Below are 26,966 nucleotides of genomic sequence, written 5' to 3' on the forward strand. Positions count from 1 at the left end.
CTCTTCTACAGGCATACGTTTCCTCAGCGCTTTAAGGTTCTTCATACCCAAGGCCAATGTTTTCAACTAACCCTGTGCCCGTGGACCCTTCTACACCAATGCCCTAACAGCCCACTTACTGGACCTTTGCCCAGAATGGAATTTGCCATTTTAAAAAAACTTGGCCAATTTAAAATTAGAAAGTTGTCTTCAATCTCTTTATTATCTGAGGCTCAACCATTTTATGTTTATTGCTCATTTCATTTTTTTTATTTATTCAACACATATTATACCACATGCACAGTGCAAGGTGCTGGGAGTCAACATGGCAGTGAACAGGGGGCCCCACACATGGAGGGGACAGGATGAGGCCCCAGGAACACCTCGTCTTTATAAATGCTGTCACCTGCGGTGAGATAGGGAGTGAGAGGGAAGGTCTGCTGTGGCGGGTGGGGGGCCCCCCAGGCAGGGCAGCCCACAGACAAGGCTGCACCAGGAAAATGGGGCATCAGGCAGAGGGACTCTTGGGGGACGTCCAGGGAGGGTGGGGGGTCAGCTGCGGGGTGAAAGCGGAGACCCAAGTCTGAGATCCCCTGGACACCAAGGACAGGAGTCAGGCCCGGTCACGTGGGCTGGCGATCAGGAGAGGGGCCGCCCACACTGGGTGGTCAAGGCCGTGGCCCCATTTTCTGCTGGGATGTTCCCTGTCTTCTCGTGTTTGAAACACACCTTCCCTGTGTCGCATTTATAAGAAATATCCTCTGCAGGTTTGTTTGGGGTTTTTTGCCTTAAATTGTATTTTTGCTTTGAGTAATTTTACTACCAGAAGACACTAACGAATGTAAAATGTGTGAACAATAATGTCCACCAGAGCAATGACCTGAAAGAGTAAGATCCATACACAACGTAAACGTCCAGTTCTTAGAGAAGAGTTAAATGCACAGTAGCACATGCTTATGCAAGGATTTCCTTTCCTCTTTAACACTGGGGCTCCTGGAAACGGACTCCTGCCGAGAGGGTCAGACTCCAGGGGGCTGACAGAACACCAAGGGAGCCTGGGAAGATAGAGACTCTGCGCCCGACCTGCCACCCACTGCCTGGAGCCTGCCCAGGACCCTGCACTTTAACCCACACCTCCTAGTGGTTCTAATACGGCCCATCCTGGCCCAACCTCACGGTGTGGGAAAATGCACATTGTTTAAAAAGAAATGACAGGCCCCAGACGGAGTCCACAGTGCTAAAACCAAGACTCAATACCTAACCTGGCTGCAGTGACAGTTTCCCCCAGAACAGAAGCCTGGTCAGTGTGAAATGTTCTGACCAGCACCAAGGAGGTGATCCTTTCCATCCCTAAAGAAGGATAATTTGCCACAGAGGCCCCTTCTGTTCCCCACAGGTAGGTGACCTAAGCCTGAAATAATCCAGTTTGTTTGTGGCTTCCTCATCTTGCCTTTAAAAGCCTCTCCCTTTCTGTAGCCCTTTGGAGCCCCTCTCCTTACCAGACGGGAGGCTGCCCAATCAGGAATCATTCAATAAAGCCAATTCAACCTTTAAGACATACTAGGGTGAATTTTTATTTTAAAAGCACTGTGTAATTCTGATTGAAAATAACAAGATTGCTAGGTTTTTTCTTAACTTTATCCATATCATGTAAAGGGGGAAGATTTGTTTCTAGTAAACGAGAGAAAATGTTCTCACGACCTTTACAATCCGCACCATCTCCCATGTCTACATCCCATCTCAAATTCAGTGGGAACCTGTCTTAATCAGTCAGAAACCACCGATTTAAAATAAAATAGGGAATCAATTTCACAAGTTGCTGGAAGCCTGTTAAAGAAAGTAGATGTCCAATTACACTTAGCACATCCGGGAGGAAAAAAAGTAAAATTGGGGGAAATTTTTCTTGATTAAAAGATTATTAAAAGTCCTATTAAGAGCTCTGTAGTAAACATACTTAACAGCTATAACCACTCTTTCACTTGTAATTGGCCAATAAATGGGTTAACTAAAAAAAAAAAAAAAAGTCATGTATTTTATTGTGGTGGTCTGGAACCAAATCCTCAGTATCTCTGAGGTATGCCTGTATATAACAGCAACTTCTTGTGGCTGTTCAAATTATATACAAAAAAAATCTTGACAACAATTGGAATGATCTATTAAAACATGTATAAATATGCTTATGGACTTTGGAGGAAGAAATGACTCTACTTGGCCTTTTTTCATAGATAATAAATGAAGTATTTGATGCTGGAAAAAAAAAAAGATTATAGAACCCATTAGATTTTTTTTTAACTCCCAAACCCTTTATTTTACAAATTCACAAACACTGTGACTGAAGGAACAGTTGTCAACAGGTAAATCCACCACAGAAGAAAAATGAAGCTGTATCATCTGCATGCCCCACACACCCCCACAGACATGGCCCTTTAATGGTCACCACCCGTAAGGAAGTAGAGGAGGGTCAAGAAGGGTTAGTAATGGATAAAATAAATTCAGTGCCTCTCAGGTCAGTCCACTGAGGGATGAAGAAATGAGGCCCAGGGAATCAAAATGAATTTGCCAAAAGCAAGGGGCTGGATAGGGCAGAGCCAGGGCCGGGCCCCATCTGACGGTCCAGCACTGTTTACACCTGACGGAAATCTCACCGTTTGAAGTGTGGGCTTCACCGTGAGCGGGTCAGAATTCCCAAGGCACAAGGAATCAGTAGTTACTTCTGTTGTGGCCCCGGATTAAAGGATAAAAATGACCCCCAGAAGCTGTGGACCACACTCCCTGCCTCACCCACACCTGGTCCCCTCTAGGAACCACAGAATCACCAGATCACAGAGACTGGTGTAATTCAAGGGGAGTTTCCCTGTGGTAACGACCTGGTTTTGTGTTCTTTAATTATTACTCTCAGATTACCTCAATTTGTCCTTAAGATCAGTTATGAACTATTAGTAACATGAGAAATGTTTACAGCAGAAAACAATACATAGAAAATCCTGTCTTAAATATTTGTTGGGAGGGGAAGGTGGGGAGACAGAGAGAGAGAGAGAGAATTCTGCAGCCCCAGGGAAATCCCGGTGCTGTAATAGGATCTGGGTGGAGGCCAGTTTCCTCCTTCCTGAGTCCAACTCTTTCTTTGGTCTTTTGACCAGGTGATATTGCTCCCTGCCAGGTACAGGAGGAGCTGTGAATGCAAGAGGAGAACAAAGGAGATCTGATGCAGGAAGACAAGAAAAGGCCACCTGGCAGGTGCTCCTCAGGCCAGTAAGGAAACCACCCTCTCAAAGGTCCAGGAAACAAACGCTGCATCCAGCAATGCCCTTGCGATTTCAGCGAAGGACCCAAGGAGGTCAGAGGTGGGAGGAGCCACTCAGGCCCCTCCCTCAATTTGCAGATGAGTAAACCGAGGCCCAGTGAGGGTCCCCCCCACCCCCATCCGGGAGCCAAAATGTTTCTCAAGGAATATCTCCCTTGGAAAGTCATCTTTAAAACAGGATCATAACATGAGCCACCTAATAGGGCTGTTGGAGGGTCAGCAGAGGGAATCTGTAATATCTTAGCACCGAGTGCAGCTCCCTGCTCTCTCTGAAGAAGAGTAAAGGCAGTGACAATACCACTGGCACTGGGACGGACGCATTTTCAGTGTAAGCGCTGCAGGGATAAGCAAGCAAGGCAAAGCAATGTGATTATCGTTTCTGTGATAAGCTGTGCTGATTTTCCTATTGGTTTACAAACAAGACAGGTTCTTACAGAATTAGAATTATTTCTTAAGACACTCAGATCCAAATGCAAGAAGAATTCTCCTAGGAACGCTGTCTTGGATGCCCCACAGCTGCCTTGTGGCCAGTAAGGCCAGCCAGACCCCTGTCTTCACTGCCCACCTGTGACTCAGGGCAGATGCTGGCAAAGACGTAAAGGCTTTTGAAACCTATAATAGGTCTGGGGTCTAAAAGAGAGGCAAAAATAAGTCTTTGGTCTATTGAGAAAAAAAAATTTCAAACTGCAGACCAGACACATCAGCTACAAGTGCTTAACAGGATTTCAGAATCTCTGTCTCCAGGACCCTCTTGGTTTCCCCTGATTGCTTCTCACCAGGGATTTCAAAGCCAGTCCTCAAAATGAAGAGCTCTTGTGCTTGTTTTCAGAGTAGGCTGGGGAAATAAGACCTATAGTCTACTTACCAGTATTGTACCAATGTCCATTTCCTGTGTTGATATTGTCTTATAGTTCTACAAGATTGCACTATTTGAGGAAGCTGAACCTGATGTGCTATTTAACAATTTCCTTTGCATCTACAATTATTTCAAAATCAAAGTTAAAAAATAAGCAAAGTCAGGAGATAGGATTAAGATGGCGGAGTAGGAGGACGTGTGCTCACTCCCTCTTGCAAAAGCACCAGAATTACAACTAACTACTGAACAATCATTGACAGAAAGACACTGGAACTCACCAAAAAAGACACCCCACATCCAGAGACAAAGGAGAATCTGCAATGAGACGGCAGGAGGGGCGCAATCACGTTAAAATCAAATCCCATAAATGCAGGGGGGTGACTCACAACTGGAGAACAGTTATACTGCAGAAGTCCACCCACTAAAGTGAGGGTTCTGAGCCCCACGTCAGGCTTCCCAACCTGGGAGTCCAGCAACGGGAGGAGGAATCCCCAGAGAATCAGACTCTGAAAGCCAGCGGGATTTGATTGCAGGACCTCCACAGGACTTGTGGAAACAGAGACTCCGCTCTTGGAGGGCACACAAAAAAATGTGCTCACCAGGACCCAGGGGGAAGGAGCAGTGACCCCATAGGAGACTGAACCAGACCTACCTGCTGGTGTTGGAGGGTTGCCTGCAGAGGTGGGGGGGGAAGCTGTGGCTCACCGAGGAGGCAGGGGCACTGGCAGCAGGGGTTCTGGGAAGTGCTTATTGGTGTGAGCCCTCCCAGAGTCCACCATTAGCCCCACCAAATAGCCTGTGGGCTCCAGCACTAGGTGGCCTCAGGCCAAACAACCAACAAGGTGTGAACACAGCCCCACCCATTAGCAGACAAGCAGATTAAAGTCTTACTGAGCTCCGCCCACCAAATCTGCCCACCAAATCAGATTAAAGCTTTACTGAGCTCCACCCACCCAACCCTACCCACCATCAGTCCCTCCCATCAGGAAGCACACAGGAGGCTCCTAGATAGCTTCCTCCACAAGAGGGCAGACAGCAGTATCAAGCAGTATCAGCAGTATTTCATCTTGTGGAACTGAAAACCACAGCCACAGAAAGATAGAGCAAATGAAAAAGCAGAGGACTTTGTACCAGATGAAGGGACAGGATAAAGCCCCAGAAAAACAACTAAACGAAGAGGAGATAGGCACCCTTCCAGAAAAAGAATTCAGAATAATGATAGTGAAGATGATCCAGGACTTTGAAAAAAGACTGGATGCAAAGATCGAAAAGTTTACCAAAGACATAGAAGAATTAAAGAGCAAACAAACAGAGATATGCAACACAATAATGGAAATGAAAAATACACTAGAAGGAACCAATAGCAGATTAACTGAGGCAGAAGGGCGAATAAGTGACCTGGAAGACAGAATGGTGATCATCACTGATGCAGAAAAGAATAAAGAAAAAAGAATGAAAAGAACTGAAGACAGCCTAAGGGACCTCTGGGACAATGTTAAACACACCAACATTCGCATTATAGGGGTCCCAGAAGGAGACGAGAGAGAGAAAGGACCTGAGAAAATATTGGAAGAGATTATAGTTGAAAACTTCCCTAACATGGGAAAGGAAATAGCTACCCAAGTCCAGGAAGCACAGAGAGTCCCAGCCAGGATAAATCCAAGGAGAAACACACCAAGACATATAGTAGTCAAATTGACAAAAATTAAAGAGAGAGAAATGTTATTAAAAGCAACAAGGAAAAAACAACAAATAACATACAAGGGAACTCCCATAAGGGTAACAGCTGATTTCTCAGCAGAAACTCTGCAAGCCAGAAGGGTGTGGCATGATATATTTCAAGTGATGAAAGGGAAGAACCTACAACCAAGAATACTCTACCCAGCAAGGATCTCATTCAGATTCGATGGAGACATCAAAAGCTTTACAGACAAGCAACAGCTAAGAGAATTCAGCACCACCAACCCAGCCCTACAACAAATGCTAAAGGAACTTCTCTAAGCGGGAAACATAAGAGAAGAAAAGGACCTACAGAAACAACAACAAAACAATTAAGAAAATGGTAATAGGAACATACATATCGACAATTACCTTGAATGTAAATGGACTAAAAGCACCAACCAGAAGACACAGACTGGCTGAATGGATACAAAAACAAGACCCATATATATGCTGTCTACAAGAGACCCACTTCAGACCTAGGGACACAAACAGACTGAAAGTGAGGGGATGGAAAAAGATATCCCATGCAAACGAAAATCAAAAGAAAGCTGGAGTAGCAATACTCATATCAGATAAAATAGACTTTAAAATAAAAAATGTTACAAGAGACAAGAAAGGACATTACATAAAGATCAAGGGATCCATTCAAGAAGAGGAGATAACAATTATAAATATCTATGCACCCAATATAGGAGCACCTCAATACATAAGGCAAATGCTAACAACTATGAAAGAGGAAATGCAAGGCAGAAATAGAGACACAAGCGTAGAGAACAAACACATGGACACCAAGTAGGGAAAGGTGGGAGGGTTGGGGGGGAATGAACTGGGAGATTGGGACACCAAATCGTACATTCTAAATATATACTGTTTATTGTCTGTTAACTGTATCTCAATAAAAGTTCTTAAAAAAAAAATAAGCAAAGTCAAATAATAAATGACATACTCAGGAAAGAATATTTACAACTCAAATCACAGATAAAGGGTTTAATTCCTTAATATGTAAATAGTCTCTAGAAATCAAGAAAAACAACAAACAAGAGAAAAATTGACAAAGGACATGAAAAATATTTCACAGGAAAATAAGTAAAAATTGTACATGGAGATATAATAATAGGTTCAACATCTCCCATGAGAAAAATGCAATTAAAACCGCACTGAAAAAAAATTTTTTTAATAAAAATTAAAATTAAAAAAAACTGCACTGAGATATCATTTCTCATCAAGAAATTAATGAGAAATCAGATTTGCAGAAATCTAAAACTTCAACAAGACCCTCAGTTGGCCTTACTAGAGGAAGAGATAGCCTCATATTTTGGGAGACAGAGTGCAATATATTACCATCCCCATATAAGAGCATTTGTAAAATGCAATTAAGACAAAAAAATGTATTTATCTCTTGACTTGCAATTCTGCTTCTAGGAATCCCTACAGATACATGTACACTGGTATGAAATTGCATAAACCATTAGAAAAATACAACAAAAAGGTACAGTCAATAGTAGAGAAACATTAAAGAATAAGAAATATTCAATTTACATAAACAAAGGCAACAAAGAAGAAAACGGGAGTACAGAAGAGATGACAAAACTAGAGAACAAGTGGCAATATGTAAATCCAAAATATTAAAAATAAATGGTCTAAACACTAAAAGGCAAAGACTGTCAGAATGAATAATAAAGGACCAACTATACACAGTTTAAAATTTAAATATAAAGAAACAGCCAGAAAGTAAAAGAGATGGTAAAAGATATATCATGTAACACAAATCAAAAGAAAGCTACAGTGTTTATGTAAATATCAACAAAGTAGACTTCAAAACAAGAAATACAACCAGGGATAAAGAAATTATATGTCACTTTATAATGTATTATATACTATGTATTATAATGTAATATTTTATATAATGGCTGTAATGTCATGTATATCATATATTATACAATATATTGCATATATAATGTGTTGTATGCATAATGAATAATAGAAATAATTGGATAAAATCATATGATGATAAATGAGTCAAAATAAAAAAAGATTGGGCTTCCTAGGTGGCTCATTGGTTGAGAACCCGCCTGCCAATGCAGGGGACACGGGTTCAATCCCTGCTCCAGGAAGATCCCACATGCCACGGAGCAACTAAGCCCGCATGCCACAACTATTGAGCCTGTGCTCTAGAGCCCATGAGCCACAACTATTGAGCCCATGTGTTGCAACTACTGAAGCCCACGCGCCTAGAGCCCGTGCTCCACAACAAGAGAAGCCACGGCAATGAGGAACCTGCGCACCACAACGAAGAGTAGCCCCCGCTCACCACAACTAAAGAAAGCCTGCACACAGCAACAAGACCCAACACAGCCAATAAATAAATTAATTAATTAAAAAAAAAAGATTTAACAATCCTAATGTGTATGCGCTTATACCAGAGCTTCAAAGTAAATGAAGCAAAAGCCAGTAAAACTGAAAAGAAAAACAGAAAAATTTACAGTAACAATAAATAGTAATCAAAGGAGGTCAGGTGCTAGGGCCATAACATAAGCCTCATCAAATTTAAAAAGACCTAAATCACACAGAATTCTCTGACCACAGTGGAGTTAAGCACAAATTAGTAATAAAAAGATTTCAGGAAAATCTTCAAATATTTAAAACCTAAACATTTGACCTACGAATAACCTTTGATTCAAAGAAGAAACCACAGTAGAAATCAGTTAATATTTTTAACTTAATGAAAACAAAAATACAGCAAATCAAAATTGATGAGATGAAGTAAGTTAGTGCTCAGAAAGAATGATAAGGTTTTTAATCTTTATATTAGAAAGGTCTAAAATCAATAATCTAAGTTTGAACATAAAGAATGTAAATAAAGAAGAGCACATTAAATTCTAAATAAAGAGCATCTAGGTAAGAAAGGATAAAGTAAAACTGTATTTCCAGGTGATCTGATCATGTATGTAAAAAATCTTAAGAGATATATTAAAAAGAACTGATTGTCCATATTTAAAATTTTTTAAATACAAAAAATATAAACTATTTAGGAATACATCTAACAAAATGTGTATAAAACTGAAAACTATAAAAACATTCCTCAGAAACATTCAAGAAAACCTAAATAGATATATCATGCTTATGGATTAGAAGACTCAATGTTGCTAAGATACCAGTTCTCTCCCAACTAATCTATAGATTAATCCCCTGAAACAACTGGATATCCACATGGAAAAGAATGAAGTTGGACCCCTTCCTCATGCCATATACAAAAGTCAACTCAAAATGGAGCATAGACTAAAATACAGGACCTAAAAGTACAAAGCTCTTAGAAGAAAACATAGGAGTAAATCTTCATGATCATGTGTTAGCGAAAGCCTTTTAGGTATGACACCAAAACACAAACAACAAAAGTAAAAATATATAAGTGGGACCTCATCAAAATTTAAAATTTTGTGCTTCAAAGGATACCAGTAAGGGCTTCCTAGGTGGCACAGTGGTTAAGAATCCGCCTGCCAATGCAGAGGTCACGGGTTCGATCCCAGCTCCAGGAAGATCCCACATGCCGCGGAGCAACTAAGCCCGTGTGCCAAAATAAATAAATAAATAAATTTTTAAAAAAAGGATACCAGTAAGAAAGTGGAAAGACAACCAACAAAATAGGAAAAAAATACATGTGAATCATATATCTATTAAGGAACTTGTATCCAGAATACATATAGGACTGATACAATTCAGTAATAAAATAACAGATGACCCAATTAAAAATGGGCAAAGGATTTGAACACACATTTCTCCAGAGAAGATATACAAATGGCCAATAAGCACATGAAAAGATTGTCAACATCATTAACTATCTGGAAAATGTAAATCAAAATCACAAGAGTTACCACCTGACACTGCACCACACATGTGGACGGCTGTAATCTGAAGGAAAGTAGCATACATGTTGGTGAGTCTATGGAGACAAGGAGCCCTCCTACACTGCTGCTGGGAGGGTAGCACGGTGGAGCCTTTGGAAAACAGTGTGACAGCTCCTTCAGATATTAAGTATAGAATTACCACATGACCTCACATATACTCAAGAGAAATAAAAACACATGCCCATACCAAAAACTGTCCATGTGCAACACATGCACAGCAGTATTACTCATAATAGCCAAAAAGTAGAAACAGTTCATGTGACCAACTGTGGAACAAACGAAATAATACAGAAAACAATAGGATATTAATTGATTAGCAACAAAAAGAAGTGAAGTACTGACACCTGCTACAACATGGATGAACCCTCAAGATATTATGCTACGTGAAAGAAAAGAAAAGCAGATGCAGAGACGGTAAGGCATTTGCACAGATGCACACAACTAAGAAGTGATGGAGCCGGTAGAGTTTGGGTACAAAGTCCCGCTTGTCCACTTCAACAACATGCAAATTTCCCACTCTGAGCAACGAAGAGATATAAGAAAGACCCGAAATGGAAACTCTGATCAGCCTCAAACACTTCTAATTTTCCCAGAAAGACACTTTCTTTTCCACACATGATTTTATACTACTTCCAAATGATTTTCTTAATATCACACTTTTATATTACCTCTCAAAAAATGTAAGCACTGTTTACAAATATTGTACCAGATGTGTCCAAAATTATCTACAAACTTTTCATTCTCTTCTTGTAACTTACAGTTGAAAGATAAAGATCACATATTTTAACAGGCTTTACACTTAGACATGTTAGATTGTTCTGCACCAGGAAGGACAGAGGAAGCAAACGCAGATTATTAACAGGTGAAAAATCCAAACTATCTGATGAATCGGTCACTTCCCTTGGTTCTAACTCCACCGAGAGAAGTTTCCAGAGCCTTCAGGGAGCTCTAAGTTAAAACCCCCTTTTTTTGACTCTTCTCACATAAGATACCTCCTGCTCTTTCTCTTCTTGATCTCTGGTGCAAAACTGCTGCCACAGGCAAATGCAGGCCTGGCTCAGCGTCCAGAGTCACAACAGCAACCATCACCTGGTCCAGGTGAGTGGCTAGACTGCATCTCACCTGCGAACAGGATGCTGGTCCAAAACAGCACAGTAGGAAAAACCCAGTGAGTGACTCAAACAAATACTTGGTTTTGGGCATTTGGCACCAAAATGAATAGTTGGCTAAGCAGATAATTTTGAGGTCAGAGTTTTAACCTACAGAAAAACAAACTATGACAAGCAAATAACATCTACTAATTGGCAACCACCTTTTGACTCAGAACAGCAGTGGAAAGACCTGTTGCTGGAAACAAACAACTTACTTGGGGTTGTTTTCATGTGAGTCTGAATTTAATGAAACTGATTTTCTGCTACCTCTAAATTCTGTGTTTTTATGATCTCTGGCCCATCCCAAACTATGGAGGCTGCACTAAAAGCCTCATGCCTGTTCTATACACCAGCTTCCCATGAACTCTGAGAAGGATGTTTGTGTGTCTCTTACCGAAAATGCTGCTCCGTGGCCCCTTCATAGCTTGTGTTCCTGCACCTCGACCCGGTGTTGCAAAGAAGACCTTGGACAAAGGGGAAAACACCCCGGCTGGGCAGGTCCCGGGGTTGCAAATAGCCTGGATGTGGATACAAGGCAGAAATGAGTCCATACAACTGGTCCCAGAAATGGAACACCAGTGAGTTCAGTAACATGTAATAAATACCACGTGATCACATTATTAGTCCTGTTGTTAATTTAAAGGAGATGTGAGCAGTCTGACAGAAAAGAATAAAGAAGGAAAGAAACCCTTTACAATGACTCCTTTCCCCCAGGATCTGCACGCAGGCTTCGAGGCAGGGCAGCTCTGCCTGACCGCGTACACAACTGCGTGAGCTGCGTCTTCACGCTCAGGGCATGTCAATACCTCTGTCACGCAGCCTCACCTCCAGACACTGTGCACAAGCTGTGGGTGGGAAGAATCAGAGCAGACACTTCCTCTCGTCTCATATAAAAAACAGAGGAGTTCTTAGTTTGGCAAATTTTTCAAGTCCGGTACACCTCGGATTCTTAATGGTTAAGTGTAGTTGCTAAAGATCATTTAATGCAAAGATGTTTAGAAAAACTGGATAGGATCCAAGGTCTTTCAGGACAAATGTTGGTACAATAAGCCACTTCCCGGAGAAACGCAAACCCTCTGACACTGTTGGTGGGAAAGTAAATTGGTGCAGCCACTATGGAGAACAGTATGGAGGCTCCTCAAAAAAAGAAAAATAGAACTACCATGTGATCCACCAATCCTACTCCTGGGCATATAACTGGACAAAATCATAATTCAAAAAGACACATGCACCCCAATATTCACTGCAGCACTATTCACAATAGCCAGGACACGGAAGCAACCTAAAGGTCCATCAACAGATGAATGGATAAAGATGTGGCACATATATACAATGGGATACTATTCAGCCATAAAAAAGAACAAAATAATACTATTTGCAGCCATATGGATGCAACTAGATATTATTATACTAAGTGAGGTTTAAGACAAAAAGAGAAAGACAAATACCATATGGTATCACTTATATGTGGAATCTAAAATTTGAGATGAATGAATTTACTTACAGAAACAGACTCAAAGACATAGAGAAGAGACTTGTGGTTGCCAAGACAGCGGGGCTGGGGGAGGGAAGGACTGGAAGTTTGGGTGGGTTAGCAGATGCAAACTATTATATACAGGATGGATAAACAACAAGGTCCTACTGTACAGCACAGGGACCTATATTCAATCTCCTGTGATAGACCATAAAAGAACATGAAGAAAAGAATGTCACATGTGTGTAACTGAGTCACTTTGCTGTACAACAGAGACGGGCACAACACTGTAAATAAACTATACTTCAATAAAAAAAATATAAGCCACTTTCCTCCATAAAATGCTGGCCACATGCGCCCCCACCCCCTTCACATCACTATATGGACAGAAGAGTTGGGACGCTGATGAGTGCAGAGAGCTCGGCTGGCACTAACCTAGCATGCTGCAGCTCATAAAACCCTGATAAAAGACTTTCCACCACAGTCTGGTTTGGTCTGTGAGGTGGTCTTACTCTCCAGGACTTGGAGACCCGCTACGCCCAGCATTCAGCTCAGAGGACAGTTGGTAAATGTTTGATGAATGAACAAACGAATGAATGAGGGGAAACAAGAGAATGAATGAAAAACAGATGAGTAGGTGTCTCGGCTGAAGGGGCAGTGGAGTTCCCAGCTCAGGACTTGGCCCTGTGCACGAGCGCAGGAGACCAACAAGGGATAGGGTCACATCCCAGCTACTAACAGTGACTTCTGCTCCCGTCTCCCTCAGGGACACAGCAGGAATGGTGGTCACCTAAACGGGGTGTACAGTAACATGGGCGTGTGAGGCAGCAGCATGGCCATTTGTTGGCTAGCTCCTCTGGGCCACACCCTGTGCTGGGCACAGGCTGGGGACTGGCTTTCTCCCTGAGTCCTTGGTGCAGCCCTGGAGACGGGGAAAACGGGCTGCCTTTGCAGAAAAGAGACTCACAAGGGTTAGGCCCCTCGCCTGGGCTCACACATTGGGTGGGTGGCAGATGGACTTCAAAGAGCGGCCCTCAGTGATCTGGGCTCAGGACCCCCGTGAGACTGAGACACAGGCTTCTGTTCCCTAAACACGTCATCTGCGTCAGCCTCTGAGAAATGTCTCTAGTGTCCCTGAGGCCACTTCCTCGTCGAGACTGTACTCCCGACACAAAGTAAGAGCTGGGTGAATGCTCACGTCCATTCAGCACAAGGAACATCCTAGGCTGTTGGTCGCGTGCGGCAGGGCTGCCCTGGGACGCACGCGCGGCGCTGGAGGCCTGACGCTCTGTTACTGACGATGGAATCACTCAGGACCTGCGTGGGCCGCTACTGACCCAGGTCTGGCCTCAGGCCTCGCCGGCTCGCCGTCCGCTTGTGACATGGACGTTCCCGTCTGCAGTCTCAGCCCTGCAGCAGCCGATCTTACTTCTCCTGCATGTTTTTCTCTGACCTCGGGGCCCACGAGAAGCTCTTGTGCTTGTTGTTTCTTTTCACCTTCACCTTCCCCTTTCTTCCCCTTTCCCGCCCAGGCCCTGGCACAAGCTAGCACCCAGTGTGTTTGCTGCAGGTCCTCAAACACGCATGCATGCAACCTTGTGAAAGGAACTTCGTGTTTTATTTTTTTTTTATATACATTTATTTGTTTGTTTATTTATTTATTTATTGGCTGTGTTATGTCTTCTTTGCTGCATGTGGGCTTTCTCTAGTTGCAGCCAGCAGGGCTACTCTTCATTGTGGTGCACGGGCTCCTCATTGCAGTGGCTTCTCTTGTTACTGAGCATGGGCTCTAGGTGCACAGGCTTCAGTAGTTGTGGCAGATGGGCTCAATAGTTGTGGCTCACGGGCTCTAGAGTGCAGGCTCAATAGTTGTGGCACACGGGCTTAGTTTCTCCATGGTATGTGGGATCTTCCTGGAGCAGGGATCGAACCCGTGTCCCTTGCATTGGCAGGCGGATTCTTAACCACTGCACCACAAAGGAAGTCCCAACCCTTGTGTTTTAAAGTATAGAAATGACATGCTATTTTTAAAAAAAGGCTTTTCCAAAATACCCCTGTCCACTTTCAGAATGCATATTTAGATCAAGACTGACAGTGATATAACTCAGAAGAAATCATTTATTCACACCTTGCAGTTTCTCCCTGCAAATTCCACATCACTCTTCATGTCACTACAGCCTGCCCTCCGTGTCCCCGCCCACTGAGCCGCCCTGGGCGATGGCACCAACACCCCTACAGGATGTGTCGGCCCTTCCCCCGCCCACGTGGCAATGACACCTGTTATTCATGTAACATTTTCAAAATTAACCACACTATCCATATTTCAAGTAGGCATACGTCTGATAGAAACAAAACAGGTAATCATTTCTCAAGGAGTGATGCTGTTGAGGTTTCAAACCAGATAAACTAAATGGTCTTTCTGATAAAGCTCCTGGAGCAGAGGAAGTTAATAATAAAGGTTTCTCAGTGCATCACCACCATCACTGTTGTCACCATCATCATCATCGTCAACATCATCCCATCATTACCATCACCAACATCCTCACCATCACCATCATCCTCACCATCACCAGCATTACCAACATCCCCATCCCCACCACCATCATCCCCATCCCCATCATCACCATCATTCCCATCACCGTCATGATCACCATCACCATCATCACCATCACCACCACTACCATTGTCGTCACCATCATCATCAACATTATCCCACCATCACCATCGTCTTCACCACCACCATCTTCATCACTATCACCGTCATCACCACCATCACCACCATCACTGTCATTGCCATCCTCATTATCCCATCACCACCATCATGTTGGTGAACTGAAATGTATCTCCCCCCTTTTACCTCTTCCTCTACTCTTTCTATGTTTATAATGACATATATCTATTCCCAAGTTGAGGTAGTTTAGTCTGAGGAATAAATCTATCTGCTATATTGAGCAAACTTGTGAATATCATTCTTAAGAGAAAAAATCTAAATTGATGCTTACTGGCACACATCCCAGAAAGAGAACTATTGTGATATCACAACAGAACCCTATCCATTCACTTCACTCAGGATTCAGAATTTATAAAGAACAACAACAAGAAAAGCATGCTGCATTTTCTTCTCTAGAGGTTTGTAATTCAAAAAGTGTAATAAAAGTGAAACTCACAATTGTCTCTATGTCTAGGAGGTTCTTGAAAACGAAGTACTGTCAGAATCATGAACAGGATACACGGCCAGAAGAATTCAGCCAGGGAGAGGACCTGGAAAGTTGTCCAAAAAATTAGTGTTTGAATGAATCACAAAGCATTACGATATCTCCATCTCTTGAAGGAGGGTTTACAGACCAGACCAGGCTTCCTTTAAAGGAGGTCATTGTCATGCCTGCTATGTGTCCCTGAGAACAGTCATTTGGGACGGGCCCCACAGGGATGGCCCCAGTTCCCTTGTCGCTGTATCCACATTCATGGCTGTGGACTCCCTGTCCTTCTCCCATCACACCTGGCTCCTGCTCTTTCCCTTTTTCCCCACATTTTTATTTACTGCAGACTCTAAGACATGAAAGCAATTAAACAGACAAGTGTGTCCATATTTCTCACACTCCAACAAATTCGCTATTTTATTTTTCCAATTTCTTTCACATTCCTGACTTCTCCGTCCAAGTAGACATTTCCCAGAGTTGGTGGTGGCAGCACTTACCTTCACTGTATGAATATTTTCTAGGGATGCCACAGGAGATTCATAACTATCAGCTCACTGGTCATGTAACATTCTTACCAATGAGTATATCATAATTCACATTTTTCTATCAACAAATTTTTTGCATATAAATAATTTTTCTTTTAAATGACTTTCTTGAGATTGGCACAAACTCTCAAAAGTCAGATTATTGGAGTCAAATCTCGACACAGACTGCAAAAGAGCTACCCATAGGGATTGCAGTGATTTGTATAACCCTGAATTTTCAAAGTCAGAAGGAACTGCCCTTGATACAAGGAATTTAATTATTTCAGAAAGAAACACCTTAAGGGATAGCCCAATGAAAAATTAATAGAAAATCCACAATTATCACAAGATTATTTTTATTGTCATCATTCTTCACTTGTTTTTTGGTGGATAATGTTCTTCTATTGGCTTCCACTCAGTTTACAAATACAAAAGTTTATAGCCAGATACAGACCAAGCAAGGCATTCAATAACACACAAGCAAAAACCTAAATATCTGCAGGTTAGGAAGGATGATGTCAACACTAAAAATTGTGTCTTGTTCTTTCAGACTCCAAGTCGTGATGCTCTGAACTGAAGTGAACTTCCTGCCGCTTTACTGCTTTCGTCTCTGAGCTGCCACAGCTGTATCCCCCATCTAAAGTCCAGCAAGCAGACCTATGTGTGCCCTGGTCAGCATATGTGGCCTGAAACCATAAAGATAAAACCAGCTGGGAAAGGATGTTTCCATCCCTGGTGTAACTGAAAAAGAAAAGAAATCACCCTCTTGGAAACAGGTCATGAGGAAGCATTTCTTGTGCCAGAAAGTGCATCATTATGTAAAGTTCTCTGAGAAAGTGCTGAAATCCAATACTACCCACCCTGATAACAGAGTAGAACGCCTGCTGCAGCACACCCTCTGGCTCAAAGGGTAGTAATTAAACCAGAAAGAAAGGTCACAAACACTCAGCAGACCATACCTTAAGTCACCTGTTCATTCTCTGTAACAAATGAGCCATTTCTTAGAGTATAGGGTGGGGGGATGGGAAAGGGGGTGGAGGTCCACAATTAATTCTGGCTGAATATAAATGTGCAAAATAGAAAATATACCTCAGATTAAACAATAACTTGACACCCACTAAGAAGAATAAATATATAATATATATAATTAATTGGGTTTTTAAAATTTTTTTAATAATGTAAGATAGAAATTTTTATTGCAAACAAGTATAAGGAAAACAGAGCCAAGACTCATGTAGCTGCTTTTAATATTATAAATAAATAAATATATGTATGGTTAGGAAATTCAAAAAGTACAGAAAGAATACACCTCTCACAGAAGATAAATTATCCAAAGTTTTCTTAATTCATTTTTTAAAAACATAAATAAATATAACATGTTTTTGGAAATAATTTTTCATATCAGCACTTATAGATCAGCCTCACTGTTTTTAAAGACTACATAATAATCTACTATAGAATTTAATTTACTTAACTAATCACCCAATTATGGAATTTGCGAAGTTTTCTGTTTGGGGCCAGTGCTATCATGAGTTTTCTGTACGTTTGGTTGACTTTTGTAAGTATATCTAAGAGGTAGCATTGCTAAACAAGACTATTGACTCAAAATATATAGAGATTTTTAATCGGTAGATACAACCAAAATGCCCTCAATAAAAGCTAAACCAGTCATTATTCACTCTAATCACACTCTCAGTAGCACCTGAGATTAACAAACTCAAATTTTTGTCTTGTCAAAAATAATTTCTTATTAAGATCAAGCATTTTTCATATGTTAAGCATATAATAATTCCTTGTCTATTAACTTCTGTTCTTCCCTGTACACATTTTTCTATTAAATTGTTTTGTGTCATTTTTACTGACTTATAAATTGTTTCCTCTTTGATTTTGTTTTAATTAAAGAATTCAGCCCTTTGTGAGGTTTTTTTAGGTACTGCAAATACTTTCTCCAATTGCTTATTTGCCTTTTTATCATCTAAATCTTTTATGCAATCAATTTATCAACCTTTTTATTTATAGCATCTGGATTTTTTTTTCCTGCACATAAAGACCGCCAAAATTTAAAGGACCTTTTCAAGGCCAAATTAAAACAGGCAATGGCAATTGTGAAATTATGAATATTTGTCAGCCCACACACAAAATCAATGGCAAAACTCTAGTTTCAAATGAGAATAACATTATTTAAAAAATAAAACTCTACCTCATCATTCAGAAGTTTCTCTGATCTTGAAATAAAAATAAAACTCCAATTAAACCTAAAATTATATCTGTTTTTTATTCACAAGCCAATCAGTGACCCTCTGAAAAGCAGAGATAGGAAAAAACTTCCATCCGTCTGAATTTGACATTACTCGGTTCAAAAGAAAAGTATGGAAACACCCAGTTCTGCAGTGTCATTGTTCCAATTGCGAGTGAGCGAACCACCTCCTTTCATGGGACTCCTCGGAAGGGGCACAAAGGCAGCCTTCTCGCTCTCATCACATTCTTGTATCATGTTTTTCTCCTCATGTGTTATTATTCTCGAATCTTGCTTTCTGGCTATTTCTGTGCTTCCCCAGGTCTCCCCCGCTGCAGCCTGCCCCCCTCCCACCCTGACACGGCTTCTCAACCACAGGAAGGGGCCCCGAACCGGCGCTGGTGCCACCCAAAGGTGGTCAGGAGGACACGCTGCCCAGACACCTGGAAACACTTTGTGCTTGGGAAACAGCGGCCGCCCTTCCCAACAATCACGAAGCCCCTCCTTCCTGCCAGGAGTCCCGGGAGAGGACCCCCGACCCCCCAGCACCAGGAGACGGAGAGGTGCCAGTCCTGCAGCGATGGTCACGGACGCTCTTTCCTCGGTTCCCGCAGAACAGCTGCGACAACGAGGCATTTTGGGGGGCCCTTCACAGTACATACCTGCAGATACACACACAAGGGAGCCCTGGGCGAAACACTGTACTGAAATCTCCTTACAGGCTTTTCCTTTTCCCAGACAAAACAAGAGGGACAAAAGGGCAAAGAAGAGACGGCGCGGGGGTGGGGGGGGGTGGGGGGCGGAGGCCGGTCACACAAGCCCTCCACAGTCAGTCCCAACTCGGCCCAGAATCCCCAGAGCCAGGGACTCTACCCAGGACGCATGTCTGAGGAATCAGGCGCCCCGAAAGAGTCCCCTTTTCCCTTCCTTCTGACAGTGCAGGTTGGTAAATTGCTGCTGGGAACATTCAAACCACACACAGAAAGTGACCAAGGAGCCTGACTCTGCTGGAGATGCTCACCTGGCTACACAAAAACAGGAAAAGAATCCAAAGTTGGAGATTAACTTCCCCAGCTGGATGGGTGAATGTGGTATAAAACCTTTAACAAAATGTCGGAGAGCACAGAGCCAGGCTAGGCTAACATGCTGCATCTCATCTCCAGCAGCATCCCAACCATCCCTCCTGCTGGAGAAAACCGGCACATACAGGATACGCTCAGACACTGCACTACAATTTGAAGGAGAAATTGAAGAGGAAAGTTAGAAACTTACACTCAGCTAAAAACAACTCCATGCTTGTTTTGCTTTTGTGAAACATGCGTGCTGCACTGAGAAAAACAGAAAAACAGGATGACCTAACAATTCAATGCAACTTTAAGATGTTTTGCTAAAAAATGGAATGTTCTGCACCTGCTCTTGTAAGTTTCTGTTTGGAAACTTCCATGCTCTGTAAACATGTGCACTATAAAAGTAAAGCTCACCCTGAGCTCGGGGCCCCAGAACTTTGGAGGGTTAGCTCGTCTGCTCCCGCAGGCTTAATAAAACTGAGTTCTCCAACCCTCCGAGTGTGGTGCTTGGTTTCCCGATGGACCGACTTCTGCAACAAAATCAAATTGTCTCAGGTTTACTGAAAAGGGAATTAGGATTTCCATGGTGGTGCAGTGATTAAGAATCCACCTGCCAATGCAGGAGACACAGGTTCCATTCCTGGTCCAGGAAGATCCCACATGCCGCAGAGCAAGTAAGCCCGTGCACCCCAACTACTGAGCCTGCGCTCTAGATCCTGAGAGCCACAACTACTGAAGCCTGCCTGCCTAGAGCCCATGCTCCTCAACAAGAGAAGCCACCGCAATGAGAAGCCTGCACATCGCAAGGAAGAGTAGCACCCACTTGCCACAACTAGAGAAAGCCCACTAGCAGCAACAGACCCAAAGCAGCCAAAAAAATTTAAAAACTTAAAAAAAAGAATGTCAAGGAAAATGCAACACCTGGGCTAAGCCGCCCAAGTGTGAGTCAGATGAAAAGAAAGAGTGAAACAGCTATCTAAACATTCTGGAGGGAAGCAAACAAGGCAAGCAAAAGAAAATCATGGAGCATGACAGGAAAAGAAACAACCCAAACAAAATGAAGAATTTCTTTACAGCTATTTCATAAAGATGAACAATTTAATAAGAACAAACATTCAGAAAACAAGAGCTTAGAAAAAAGATAATAAATAAATGAAAAGAGAGGTTGCAGATCTAAGGGGAAAAAAAACAAAAAATCATTACTGTGGAATTCTAAATGATTTAGAAACCACAAAAAAGGAGAACAGACACTGGTTAAATTTAACCTCTACATTAGAGAAACAGTTTGAGATAACGATTTTTTAAAAAAACAGTTTTAAAGGTTAAAATGTTAACACAAAAAGCTAATAGAATCAGCTCTGAAAAACAAAAGACTTCACAACATAAGGATAATTGCCATCCTTGAAGCAGAGAATCCAACAAACAGAACCAAAAATATGCTCAAAGATATAACATCGGAGAATTTCCCTAAAATAGAGAAAAATTTATCTCAAGACTGAAAGAGTATGCTGTATTTCTAAAAAATAAGCCGCAGTTGAGCTATTGAACATCCAAGATAAAGGAAAAATTCTACAAATATCCACACGAGGAAAAATATCTGTCTGGCCTCAAACATATCCTCAAAATATTCAATGCTAGATAACAATGCAGTAGTATTTACAAAGTTCTTAGAGAAAGTGATAAAAAAAAAAATGATACCCAGCCAAAATGACCCTTAAAAACCAACATACATACATTCTCAGCCATTAAAGAATACAGATTATTATTAACCATGAACCCTGAGGGGGGAAAAGGCTTAGCAATTAAATCCAGCCGAAATGAAAATGGGACAATTAAAAATCCAATAATATCACTCTGCTTCCAGCACTACACTGACCAGCAACAATAGCACAACACCTGCCGGAAGAATATAGTTTTGTTGCACTGCTGATCTTACAGAAATTAGAGAGTAAAAGAAATCTCCAAAGAGCAGGAAGGAGGGAATTGACCCAAAAAATTAATTAAAAGGAATAAAGAAGTCATGAGTTGAACCTTTAACTGTAAGACTGAATTACAAAGGAGAGAGTTCCCCTCAAGGGGAATGGAGAGAAAACAGGTGAGGCATTTAAATAACTAATGGCTAAGAATTTTCCAGAACATATAAAATACACAAATTTCACTGATAAAGGAAATATACACGTACCAGGAAACATAAATCCACGTTAACAGCTTCAGCACAAAAGTCGAAGAGCTCTCAAGTGCAATTCAAGTAGTAAAGACACACTACATCAAAGAAATAATTAGACCTACCAAAGACATATGGATAGCACGAAACCAGAAGACAAACATCTGTAGATTACTTGGAGAAATTTGACTGACCTAGAATTGTGTACCCAGAAAGCTCATCTCTCAAAAATGAGGGTAAAAGAACATTTTCAGATAATCAGAAACCAAGTTATCCAACAAAAGAACACAGACTGGATGAAAGTAAAGAGAAAAAATATATACTAGGCAAATATTAAATGAATTAACTACGGTCATATCAGACAAGAGACTTGAAGACAGAGCATTATTAGATACAGAGAAGATCACTACATAATAAAAGAAGTGATACAGTAGGAAGATACAATAATTTTATGCATTTATAAGCTTAATAAATGTAATCAAAATATATAAAGCAACGATTGATAGAACTACAGAAGGAAAATTCCAAAGTTACTTTCATAGAATTCAATCCTATCTCATGATCATTCTCATAATTTTCAGTAAGAAAGTGTAATTTGGGGGGGGGCAGCACAGCACATTCATTACTGTTTCATCTTCAGTTTTGATTGACATTTGATGCTTGCAAATTTTGAAACAAACTTTGAGATCATGATGACTCTTCTGAAGAGATTTCAGCACCATCTTCTAAGGTTTGTATTTTCATCTGGTTTGCAATTGACTTGCTAGCCATTTAGAGTGTAGAGTACAGATTTATTACAGGTCAGATCACAGTGTTGAGGGAAAGAAGGACCTTCCTATAATTAGAAAGGACCCCCTGAACAGCCCTCAGCTTAAGACATCCAGTGTCCAAGAGCATGAAGACCACTATGATAACGTAGCTCCAAGGAACGTATGAGTGTAGTTTTGATATCATTAATGAACATTGAATTTTCATGCTTTAGGTGTACTTCCTTTTTAGAGTTTTTGGTTCTATGCTATTTTTACCATACTATTTTATTTAAATTTCCTACAGGCTAATTTTGTTTGTATGATTGAAATAAAATTGCAGTATATAAAAAAATAAAATTAAAATAAAATAGGATACCATTTATATTATCAATGAAAAGTTAAAAAGTACCTGGGGGTGGGGGAATCTAACCAAAAGATGTGCAATTATTTCATGAAGAAAATTATGAAACTTTATTGAAAGACACCAGATAGAACGTAAATAAATGAAGAGACAAACACTGCTAATGCATGAGAAATGGCAATATCATAAAGATGTTAATTCTACCCAAATTGATCGATAGGTTCAATACAGTTCCAATGGAATTCCAACAAGGTTTTGTTTGTTTTGTTTAGATTTTGCTGTTGTTGTCAACTTTAATAAGCTGATTCTAGAACGTATTTGGGAAAACAAAGGGACTTTCCTGGTGGTCCAGTGGTTAAGACTCCACACTTCCAATGCAAGGGGCGTGGGCTGGATCCCTGGTCAGGGAAATAAGATCTCACATGCCACATGGCACCGCCAAAAATAATAACAATACAACTTTGTTTAAAATTTAAAAAGAGAGGGAGAAAGATAATGTGAGTGAAAAAAAAAAAAGAAACAAAGACCAAAAAATATTCAAGACAATTTTCACCAATAGATTAACAGAATCAAGACTTTTATAAAAATAACAGTAAGTAAGACCACCTGCTATTAATTCAACAATATGGAAAATGACCTATGGAACAGTGCAGAGAGCCTAGCAACAGGTGTGCATACTTGGAAACTTGATACGGGAGAAAGGTGGTCAGCAGACCAATAGGAGAAAAACTTGCTATTCAATGAATTATGCCATGTAATTGGTTATCCTCTGAGTGGGGGTGGGAGGCAGGGAGGCACTCATCGCATACAAAACTCTAAATGTGGAAAAAAGAAATTTTTAAATGTTCACAAGAAAACATAGAGCATCTCCTTCAGTTCTGTTTGTCTTAAATAATACACATGCGCGCGCGCGCGCGCGCACACACACACACACACACACACACACACACACACACACCATAAACCACAAAGGAAAGTTAAGCCATCTTAAATTAAAATCTCTGATCCTTGGAGAAGCTATTTGAAAAGTGAGATTCAGCACAGACTTGGAGAATCTACTTCAACATATACAACAACAAGGTAGTTTCCAGATTATATACACACGCCTACAAATCTATGAGGAGATAATCCAATAGAAAAGTCAAAAAAATATAAGCAAAGAAGAGCAAATTATGAACCCCTCATACATATACGAACAGATGCTCAATCTCAGTAGTATTCAGGCACACAAATTATCCCCAGGAGATACCATTTTAAAGCCATCAGTTTGGGAAAAGTAAAAAGTATTGGTGAGGATATAGATCAACAGGATCTTAGAAAGCAGCCTGACAACATTATTAAGCTGAAGATGTGCAAATTCTATGGCTCAGTAATTCACCAACTCTATAATAGTTTGAACCATATTAATTTCCCTGTATTGGACTAACTTTAACATATAAAAAAGGTTCCACCTAAGAGTTACTTTTTGAGAAGGTACAGGTGTGATCCAAAAGTGTGCTCAAGACTGCTTACAACAGCATTACTGTATTTATGAATGAAAAAAATGGAAGAATCCATGCAAAAAAAAAAAAAAGGAGGATGGATCAATAAATGTTGGTGCACTAGAGCAATAAAACAAGTAACCTCCTTCCTTCATCAAGAGGCGTGTACTGCGCATAAGGCGCTGGGGAAACAGAGTGAACACACAGGACCCGACCCACGTCCTGGCCTGGGAGGAGGGAGTGAAGCGCCTGTGAAGGTGTTTACGTGGAACCCAGCCCACAGCTCCCGAAGGAGGCAAAGGAGGCAGAGGCGCTGCTGGGATGCGGCTGTAAGAGATGAGGCCCTTCCTCCAACCGCTCGTGCGCATCATCCTGAGCACTCTTGAGCTCATCCATCACTTCATCCTCCCAACATCAGAGAGGTGGGAACCCTGTGCCCGCTGTACACACGGGGGACCAAGGAGACAGTTTGCTTCCCTGGCATCCTTGAACCAGTTTGTGATGGAACCTGAATTTGGAGTCTGAGTCTCAGGCCTGCAGATTACAAGAGCTAACTACCCATCTCACTTAAACAAAACATCTTACAGACTGAGTTTAAACCCGTTTTTAAATCCTCCAAGCTGCTTGGGCAGCATGTGGGTTTGGTTACAACTGAAAATCACAAAGAATAAAACACTTTGGTACAAAAAAATAAAACTGTAAACAAATGAAGAAGGAAAGAGGGCTCCTCGGAGGGAGGAGCAGGTCTCGAGATCTCCCTGGCTGAGAGGGAGGAAAACAGTCTAACAAGGTTCGAATATCGAGGAAGCTGAAGTCCAACATATAATTAGGCTGCTGCCCTTCTCCTTGGACACAAAGGGCTTTGCAATAGGCTTGTGAAATTCTATTGTGTCTCTTTGGGGTGCCTGGGCCTCTGGGTGCCAGCTGCACAGAAGAGGAGACTTTCCCAGAAGTATTATGAGGTCCTTGCTATAAACTACTGCAAAAGAAGTGGGTTCAGACAAAGCACATGCCAAAGCCATCAGCTGAGATGGTGCAAGTCCTCCGCAGTTCAGGGCTGGGGTTTCTGACTCCATCAGAGTCTGAACCTCCCTCCCCGAGAGGACCTTTTACAAACCTTTATGTTGGTTATGAAGTTAGTTTGGTACTGAGAGGGAGACATGAATAAACTCTCCCTTTCCTTAATTTTTTGGGCTTTATATTGAAAACCAATTGCTTTTTTTTTCAGCACACATGCATTAAACATTAACACTTCATTCTTCCCAGCACTGCTCGGGAGACTCTGGAGTGAGTCATAAAGATGAATGAGAAATAAATCCCTCCCTCAAGGACCCAAAGGCAAGTAGCAAATAAATCACCCAAGTTAAAAGGAACACTGGTAGGAGATGCACATTGGTACAACCTTTCTGGAAGTTAGGTGAGCTATCTGTTTCAAAATAGCAGAGGTGCAGACTTTTTGAAACAAAGACTGCAATTCAACGGATGTCTGTAAGGAGAGGATTTTGATATTGTTTCCTGCCACAAGCTAAGTCCAGGGACCATAAAGAAGGCAAAAGCCGAAAGGAGGCTGAGGTCACAAGCGAGGGGAAGGGCAATGGGACAAGAGCCCAGGGACAGAATGCTCCATCCACAGGGACACACACGGCCCCAGATGACCGGAGGACACACAGGAGAGGAGGGCTGAGACCACCCTCTCCCCTCAAGCACCCGCTCACACTGAACACAATATCCAAATTCCAACTGGCATCATTTTTGAACTCAAAATGATACTAAAATATAATTGGTGAGCCAATATGCTCCAAAAGCAGAGAAAATTCTGAAGGAAAATGAAGAGCTATGAAAGATTATAATCCTACAAAACAGTAGAACATATTAAAGTATCAATGCTTTTTAAAAAATGAAACTGGTGCAAAAACAGAAATGCAGATCAATGAAATAGCATGGGAAGTCCAAAAACAGACTCTACTATGTTTCAAAGAAGATGACAAAATAATCTTTTTGGCACAGTGAGGCAAGGAAGAATTCAACCATGGTGTCAGGCCACCTGAATTCAGATTTTGTCACAAAAATAAACTACAGCCTTACATGGGGCTCTAAAGTGAATTCTAAGTGGACAGACATCTAGAACAGTAAATTTAATGAGAAAAACTAGAAAAGCATCGGAGAATTATTGGTCAAACCTATGGGTGAATGAAGTATATAATTCCTGAAGTCTATAATTCGTACAAAAGACATCTTCAAAGAGAAGAAGAGATGATAAGATATATAAATTTAATCTGAACAAGAAAAAATAAGGAAACACAACAAATGAACAACTAGCTGTGGAAACACTGGTAATACATGTAGCAAGGTCTTAACAATCAAACAGCAAGAGAAACTGCCAAGCCTCTAACTATGACATTGGAAGAGACTTGGATAGGCGGCTTATATAAGGGATGATACATATTTTTTTAAATGCTCCTTCTTACACTAACCCCTCAAGATAGAATATTGACTAAGCCTTACTATGCCATTGCACAGGTACTAAATCTGCAAGCACAGACCACACACACCCTCACAGCTGGAGAACCACAGGGCCAGGAAACAGCTGGGCATGCCAGCTAGCGAGCGTCACGGGACCTGACACCCCTTCTGGAAAGAAGCCGCTGACAGGTAGCACGAAACATCGAGATAGATGGTAATTTGAATCCCCTTCAGCTCATATTGCTACTTGGAATTTATTCTAAGACTATTACTTTTAAGCAGGCTGGGGACAAGGGAGCCCTCACGAGAGGGCAGCCCAGTCCCGCCTGT

At 41.4% G+C, this 26,966-nt stretch overlaps 1 protein-coding gene across 1 annotated transcript in view; it reads right to left on the reverse strand.

The window, feature by feature from the left end:
• ABCA13 (ATP binding cassette subfamily A member 13) overlaps positions 1-26,966 on the reverse strand; it is a 324,555-nt gene that overhangs the window by 289,233 nt on the left and 8,356 nt on the right. The window contains 2 exon segments of the mRNA XM_057732590.1: positions 11,312-11,435; positions 15,559-15,652. Coding sequence (XP_057588573.1) covers positions 11,312-11,435; positions 15,559-15,652 — 218 coding nt within the window.

This window comes from Hippopotamus amphibius, chromosome 4 (genome assembly GCF_030028045.1).
Source record: "Hippopotamus amphibius kiboko isolate mHipAmp2 chromosome 4, mHipAmp2.hap2, whole genome shotgun sequence".
NCBI classification, from domain to species: domain Eukaryota; kingdom Metazoa; phylum Chordata; class Mammalia; order Artiodactyla; family Hippopotamidae; genus Hippopotamus; species Hippopotamus amphibius.